The sequence below is a fragment of the Cucurbita moschata genome, unplaced genomic scaffold, assembly GCF_002738365.1.
Source record: "Cucurbita moschata cultivar Rifu unplaced genomic scaffold, Cmos_1.0 Cmo_Scf00009, whole genome shotgun sequence".
NCBI lineage: Eukaryota > Viridiplantae > Streptophyta > Magnoliopsida > Cucurbitales > Cucurbitaceae > Cucurbita > Cucurbita moschata.
Genome location: NW_019268525.1, coordinates 2,612,241 through 2,620,061, shown reverse-complemented (window position 1 = coordinate 2,620,061; position 7,821 = coordinate 2,612,241). Strand labels below are relative to the sequence as shown.

Sequence of the window (7,821 nt, the reverse complement as noted above, 5' to 3'; positions counted from 1 at the left end):
AAAAAAAAAAAAAAAAGTAAGCTCACCTCATAATATCGACGGAAATATGTAACATCACCCAAAATTCCTGGGTTGGTAAAGTTAACCATGGCAAAGAACTCTTCTAGATCATTCTGTAGATGAGCGAAGGGCATATTAAAAAAATGAAAAAGTTTAAAGCCTTAGAAGAAGAACAGTACATAAAATTAAGGATTCAAAAGGATTTGAGGCAAATGAGTATTGCCTACATTGCCTACATAAGGAAATTGGTTTCTTAATTCTTTTGGAAAGAAAAAAAAAATACCTGCATTGGAGTTCCTGATAACAGAATCCTACGCCTGCACAACAAAGAAGCCAGTGCCTAAAGAGGAGATATAGAAACAATTCTAAGTAAAAAAGAACTGAATAGAATAATGAGGGCACACATGTTATACCCGATTTGTCAATGTTTGATCATTCTTCAATCGGTGAGCTTCATCACATATGATTAAATCACATGATTCACTTTGGCTGAACTTCGATGAATGCATACGAAATTTCTCATATGAAATAATCAGCACCTACGAATGTATGAATCATAATTTATTTTAACGAGTCCAGCTAAAACATTGTTTGTAGATATCCCAGAATAAGCACATAAATATACCTGTGAAGTACTCTTGGGATGTACAAAATTGTCGATGCTAGTGACAACATCCTCTCTGGAACTTTCACAGAGAGCAATAAGGTGAACCCTTTCTCCAACCCACTTCTTAATTTCAGCCTCCCAATTACTCACAAGACTGGTAGGTGTAACAATGATAGCCTTTTTAACCATTGGCTTTCCATCGAACCCTTGACAAAGAAGGGTATAAAGTAAGGTGATCGACTGCAATGTCTTTCCCAAACTGCAGAACCATTACAGACACGCCTTTAAAGATGTGAGAGAAAATGATGCAGATAATTGATTTTGTGTTTTGATCATATGTTTGAGAGAGAGGAAGACTAACCCCATATCATCTGCCAGAATGCACCCAAATATGTCTGTCCCCTTATGTAGCCCTGAAACACATTCAAACATGAACTGCACACCTTCTCTGCAAAAAAGTTAAATATGTTCATCTCGTCAATACAGTCAATAAAACTGCATGATACATTTTCCAAGAAATTTCTAGGTTCAATTCATCTTTTCTTTCTATTTAATTGTTTTGGTTGCTTTACGTGATTAAAGACTGAACGACAGTGAGAAAGACAGACGTCGTCCTGCTCGACTAGATCTGTGTTTTGGTCGTGAGAATTTTATACACTATTGATTAGGACCATCTACTGAAACATACTACAAAATAAATCAGAAATGATACCTCTGATGAGGGCGTAGGAAACGAACTAGCACTGGATCTACTATGATTGATGTTAAATTAGTGACATCGAGCTCAGAGTCTTCAGGTTGCCACAAGACCAAAGGATCGATCCCAGGTGGTAGAGTCACATTCTCCTCCACTACATCTTTCTCAGCAATTTTTGGGACAAATAAGTTATAAGAAATTACAGGTGACACTGGTCTTGACGAGCCCCAAGGAACAAATCGTTTTCGTGCCCACAGACGATGTGCAAGCTGGTTGTTTCTTTCATCATATCCACTTGAGCATGGAGGCTTAAAAGGTTTTCTACAGACTGCTGCGCTTTCTGCCACTGAGAGAACTCTTGGGAGTAGCGATTGTCTCCTCACAACCAGGTTACCTCTGGTAGGATATAATCACAAGACTGATTTGTAATTTTCAAATTAATAGAAGTGCAAAATGAAAAAAAAGCCACTAAATGTGTGGCCAGTGTCCAAGAACCCGAACCCGGAAATAAAAAGCCAATAAAAGTGCAGTACTGAATGAATCTGTAGAAGTAGAAGTTGCTAGATAAGCCTTATTTTTGCTCTATCATACTTCATCCTGAAGAACTCTGCAGCTTAGAACTCAGCTCCTCGAATATTTCATTATTGAAGTTTTCATCTAATGTAATAAGAAGTTTAATATTTAGAATCATTGATTTCCAAATATCGAAATTTCATAATTCAGGAGACAGCATTCCGGGGAACAAAGAAATTAGACATTGGGTATATCATGATCGACCACTACGTGAATGTGGAAACAAAATCAACCAGTTTCCGAGAGCAAAAACTCTCAAGTTCTTTTCTCTTTCCCTTCTTCTGAAACCAATTAATCTAGTTCAATCGGAGCCCTGCAGGCTAATTCTTTAGCTTACTTTGAATCCTAAGGAATCTTTAGCATTCGCATTAACTAAAAATCAATAGTTGAAAGGGGGGAAAAAGCGCCCTAGAATTCTAAAAAGATAGACTAGGGAATTATACCTCAAGAGAGCATCGACGTTTTTCGATTTTAGATCCTCATCGGATGAAGGAGAAAGGCTGGAAGATTGCTCCTCTTCCTCTTCGCCGTCCTCGTTCCCGTCTTCAGACCCTTCATCATTAATGTCGGTGTAGTCGTCGCCTGAATCGCTAATATCAGAGGCTGGGACAATCTCATCTTCGTCTTCCATGCGAAAAAATTCCTCAATCAGTTTGCTCAACTAACCGAAGCCGAGATTGTTCACAACAATCTCGAAATGTAGAAAGTTTCTCCCGGCGACGGAGCAGCAATTGGTATCGGTTCAAAATTCTGATTTTGGCGCCAAAAGGCGGCGGCTTTATATTGCAGTCGAGCTGGATTTGACTTAAGGAATTACCGAATATATCCCTGAACTGCGGTCAATTGTCAGTATTACCCTTTTGATGCTTTCTTTTTTTCTTTAAAGTTAAAACAATAGTGGGGTGAATGATTGAAATGATCAACATTGATAAGGGACAAAATAGGAAAGATATTCCATTTGGTGATTCCGGCAAAGTTGTCGGAAACATCACTCGAGCACCTATATCTTATCCAATTAGTTTGGTTCGAATTGATAACTTCTTAAGGTGTTTCACTCCAACCTCAAAAAAAACTGTACACGTTAATTATTGCTAAGTTATGTATATTTTGACTTGTACACATATATTTACTTTATAGCTTTTTAAGTGAAAACGTTTCAAAATTCTCTACTAATAGAACCCTAACAGTGATTGACACGAGCATAATTCAACCAGTTCAATGTATTACTTACAGGGTTTCCCTTTAAATTGAAAAAAAAAAAAAAAAACTTTAGTTATAAGTGTCTCGTAGAATCAACCAAACTGGAATGGATGACTGAAAAATTCCAAATTTAGTCTGAAAATAGATTATTTTGAAAAAATAGTAGTCAAATGAACACGTAAGAGTATCTTTTACATACAAACTGAATAATTACCGATTATTCACCTATAACTTCTAAGTAACTTCAAAGATTCAAAGTAAAAACCTACCTAAACATAATTGTTAACTCGAGTTCGACCGTTAAAACATTAGTAACCTTCTCTCGAGGTTGGATAGCCTTCTCTCGAGGTTGAATCTCGATCCGTAATAGAAATAAATACAAGTTCATTTGAAAAATAGTATCTAGAACAGACTCTTTGCAGGATTGTAACAGAGAATCAAGACTTAACAATGCTAAAGATAGTGAAGAACAAGGCCGAAGCTCACTGCCAAATTTGCAGTACTTTTATTGTTTGCTTAGCAGGCCAACATTCTCTCAGTTGTCTATGTTGCCTATTATCAATACAAAGGCTAATCTGTGTGTGAAAAATTACTCCTCCTCAGGGGTGAAGAAGTTAGAGAGGTACTATTTTCCAAAAAAAGAGAGTAAATAATGCATTGAATCACATCACAATGGTTTTCCATTATCCAAATCCTCCATTAGTTCAATGTCCTTTCGAGCTGTTATCTTCTGCACATACCCTGCAGAATTGCAAACAACAGAAGAAGCAAATTTGATCCAAGATTTAGGTTCCGAAAATCAGCATGAATAACCGGACGTTTAACGAGCGAAAATGAAAGGATACAAGGACATATAAAAGGAGCGAGCGCCCACAAAAATGGGAGAACTATCCATTAGGTTCATTCCTTTTGATTGGAAAGGCAGCCATCATGTCATGTCCTCAAAGTTACTACACAATATTGTCAAGATGTTGGTTTGGTAAGCATCAAGAGGTTGGAGAAATTGTATTGATATAAGGGGAGAAAATGCATTGAAATGAAAAGCAAGAATCAGCAGACAATGAAAATTTGTTGGAAGTATCAGTGAATCCGACATTAGTTACGAGGAAAATGTTTTTGTGTTGTAAAAAACATGAACTTTTCATTAGAAGTGTAAAAGAGTTTCTAGTTGGTGAAGAAGAAGCATCATTTGTAACAGAAGTTCCTATTGTCTGAGACAAATTTAAGATCAGAATGATAAAAGCCCTTGATCTAAACAGAAGGTAGACCATTGAAGCTATCATTTTATCAAAGAAATTCAATGATGAGCAGAAATTCCTAGGATTTTCATTTGGACTCCTACAGTCATGCTCATAGTAGTCCATGCCAAAAGTACGTCATTGAAGATAACAAGCCATAACGGTTGATTGACAAAACGTCAATCTAAATAAGGACATTAGCATCAACTTGAGCATAACTCAACTGGTTAGGGTATATCATGCTCATAGTTGTCAATACCAAAAGTACGTCAATGAAGATAGCAAGCAATAATAGTTGGTTGACAAAACATCAATCTATATAAGGACTCAACTTGAGCATAACTTAACTGATTAGGGTATATCGTGCTCATAGTTGTCAATACCAAAAGTACGTCAATGAAGATAGCAAGCAATAATGGTTGGTTGACAAAACGTCAATCTATATAAGGACTCAACTTGAGCATAACTTAACTGATTAGGGTATATCATGCTCATAGTTGCCAATGTCAAAAGCACATCAATGAAGATAGCAAGCAATAACTATTGATTGACAAAACGCCGATTTAAATAAGGACATTAGCATCAACCTAAGCATAACTCAACTGATTAGGGTATATCATGCTCATAGTTGTTAATGTCAAAAGCACATCAATGCAGATAGCATACGATAGCTATTGATTGACAAAACGCCGATCTAAATAAGGACATTGGCATCAACCTGAGCATAACTCAACTGATTAGGATATATCCTGCTCATAGTTGTCAATGCCAAAATCATGTCAATAAAGATAGCAAGCAATAGTTATTGATCGACAAAACGCCAATCTAAATAAGGACATTAACATCAACCTAAGCATAACTCAGGGTATATCATACTCATAGTTATCAATGCCAAAAGAACGTAGCAATAACTATTGATTGACAGAACATCAATCTAAATAACGACATTAGCATCAACCTAAGTATAACTCAACTGATTAGGGTATATCATGCTCATAGCTGTCAATGCCAAAAGCACATCAATGAAGATAGCCAGCAATAACTATTGATTGACAAAACGCCAATCTAAATAAGCACATTAGCATCAACTTGAACATAACTCAACTAGTTAAGGTATATCTCCTCGACTAGAGGATCAAATCTTTCGCCCTTGTGGGTTGGGTTGAACTCAAGAAGAATATTAGCATGAGAGTGTTTATTACCTTTTGAATATCAAGTATTTCGTTTTCATGATAAGAAGCAGTAAAACCCCAACAATACAACACTGCAATACCCTACTATTTGGATTATGTGTTCGTTCCCATAGGAAAATGGAACATGAAGAAGAAGAAGAAGAAGAAGAAGAAGGAATACCAACTCCAAGGCAAGGAATACATTTGCAAGTGATCTCTCTTCCCCTTTTGTTATAATAGCTAACAAATCCAGACCCCTGGCAACTGCGACACTTCCCGGTCCATTCATACACCACTTCTTTACAATCCTACAATTTACAAGAATGGCTTCAAATCCAAAACTCCAAAACGGAGATAACTGGCATATTTGTGAGGTTGGAAAGGGCATTAAACCCACCAATGCAGCCTAATTTTGAGGAGATAAACTCAGCTAAAGTATGCTAAGGTCGTTCATAATACCAATACTTCAACTGTAACAAGTAAATCTCCAGTTTCCAGATAATTGAATCAATGTAACAAGTCGTTTTCTAAAGCAATTCAAAGTAACCTCTCAAATGAGTCAAGAACATACGTTCTAGGGCACATAACAGGGAAGCCACTGCAAATCGCTTTCTACGATATGCAGGATTAGGAAAAAGTAAAAGCACCAGAAGCGCAAGTTTGAATTCAGAAGAACTATATCAAAAGTTATGATGCGAATTACTGACCTCCACTTGGGGATCGCACTGAAGCCGTCGGTCAATCTCCTCAGGCGTGACAGGGGAAGAATCCGGATAAGTCATAGGAAGAGGAAGAACCTCGCTACTATCGACCAAGTAACTCTCTCTATCCCGCGACCATTTCTTCTCCATGGCGTTTGCTTTGACGCTGCCATTTCCGCTACCCGACCTCCCCACTCCATCAACAGAGCCGGAGGAAGCTCCGCCGTCGTACTCTTGTCCGAGTCGAAAGCCGCCGGTAGCGTCGGTGGCAGAAACAGACGGAAAATTGAACAGCCGAGAAAATGAAGGGCCGACCGAGGCGTCTCCGGCAGCGGCACAGCTGCGGCGGAAGGAGGGGGAGAGAGAGATGGATTGTTGACGTGTAGCGGTGGGATTGGAAGGGAAGAAAAGGGAAGTGGGGTTTACGGCGAACATTACCCGAACGTAGAAGTCAATCGGATTGTTTAGCTTTTATCAATGAACGGAACTGTCTGACGGAGGAGGGAAATTATGGATTGTGGCCACCGGCGTGTTCATAGGCAGTGGAGTGGGCAGGTGGTGATGGAGGATTGCGTTCGAGGTGAAGACCAACTGGGGACCACAAACCAGAGGTTTTATTGGGTTTGATAAACCTTCCACCTTCGCTAATACTCTTTCCATTTTTTAAAATTTTTAAAAATACTTTAATTTTTTTTAAAAAAATTAAAACAGGCCTCTAATTTTTTTTTATCAAAATAAAAAAATATGTTGGTACACATTTAAAAAATATTTATGAATTTTTAAAAATAACATTAAAATTTATTAAATTTTTTTAAAGATAACCATCGATAAACGGTTGCGTCCATATAATATTTTTTTATTTTTATTTATAGAGATAATTAATTATACTTTTAAAATTTTATACTAAAGTACATTTTTGAATTTTTTTTTAAAAATCGAAGAATATTAATAAGAAAATTTTAAGTTTAAGAATATTTTTAAAAATTATTAAAAACAAAAAAAACTATTTTTGAAATAAATACTGACAAAGTTAATTATTAAAATTTTTAAAAATTAAAAATATTTTGAAGATAAAATAGAAATTTACTAATATTTTTATTAATTTAGCCAAATTTTAATTAAAAAATTTAATTAAAGATGGAGCCGAACAAAATTTTGGTCGGTCTTATATATATATATATATATACTTAAAAAGCCCAAAATCCCGGATCCAAATTACCGGGTCGGTTATTGAATCGGATCAGAAGAAGTATTTGTTTCTTCTCCGCCCTTCTGTGCTGCTTCAAGTTCCTCCGGTCAGAATTGCGCACGCCACAATCTGCCACTGCTGCATCGTCGCTGCAGCCTCTTCTTTTGGCTCTCGACTTCCGATTTCTTCATCATCATCGATTTGTGAGCTTATTTCTCCGAACTTTATATCTAGCTTCTTCATCAACATTGCCTTCCAGCTTCCAGTTTTGCTGCGGTAACCATTTCCCTCGTTCATCCCTACTTCATTTGTAATTTTGTATGCCTACCGTACTTGTTTCCTACGGAGATTTACACCGCCTTATAGTACCACCGATTTTTTCGTGGCTTACATTATTCTAGTCTGGAGCTTCCCCCCCCCCCCCCCCCCCCCCCCCCCCCCCCC

The 7,821-nt window shown here is 37.2% G+C and overlaps 3 protein-coding genes across 4 annotated transcripts in view; 1 reads left to right on the top strand and 2 right to left on the bottom strand.

Annotated features, from left to right (window-relative positions):
* Positions 1 to 2,672, bottom strand: part of LOC111446959 (protein CHROMATIN REMODELING 25) — an 8,835-nt gene extending 6,163 nt beyond the window's left edge. Inside the window, exons 1-7 of the mRNA XM_023085900.1 lie at positions 2,321 to 2,672; positions 1,320 to 1,700; positions 969 to 1,055; positions 626 to 866; positions 414 to 539; positions 284 to 340; positions 27 to 113 (exon numbers count right to left, since the gene is read on the bottom strand). Coding sequence (XP_022941668.1) covers positions 27 to 113; positions 284 to 340; positions 414 to 539; positions 626 to 866; positions 969 to 1,055; positions 1,320 to 1,700; positions 2,321 to 2,508 — 1,167 coding nt within the window. The 5' untranslated portion in view covers positions 2,509 to 2,672. The remainder of the gene's footprint in view (positions 1 to 26; positions 114 to 283; positions 341 to 413; positions 540 to 625; positions 867 to 968; positions 1,056 to 1,319; positions 1,701 to 2,320) is intronic.
* An 865-nt stretch (positions 2,673 to 3,537) lies between these two features.
* On the bottom strand, positions 3,538 to 6,821 carry LOC111446916 (protein disulfide-isomerase SCO2). Its single transcript, XM_023085840.1, has 3 exons — positions 6,195 to 6,821; positions 5,669 to 5,795; positions 3,538 to 3,818 (listed from the first exon to the last, which is right to left on the bottom strand). Exons 1-3 carry the CDS (start codon positions 6,621 to 6,623, stop codon positions 3,745 to 3,747), a joined length of 630 nt encoding a protein of 209 aa, XP_022941608.1. The 5' UTR covers positions 6,624 to 6,821; the 3' UTR covers positions 3,538 to 3,744.
* Positions 6,822 to 7,387: 566 nt separating this feature from the next.
* The window catches only part of LOC111447438 (SART-1 family protein DOT2), a 10,211-nt gene continuing 9,777 nt past the window's right edge, over positions 7,388 to 7,821 (top strand). The window contains exon 1 of one of the 2 annotated variants that reach the window (XM_023086606.1): positions 7,388 to 7,653. The gene's annotated coding sequence lies outside the window, so the exon portion shown is untranslated. The remainder of the gene's footprint in view (positions 7,654 to 7,821) is intronic. The other variant, XM_023086607.1, reaches the window with a different exon arrangement.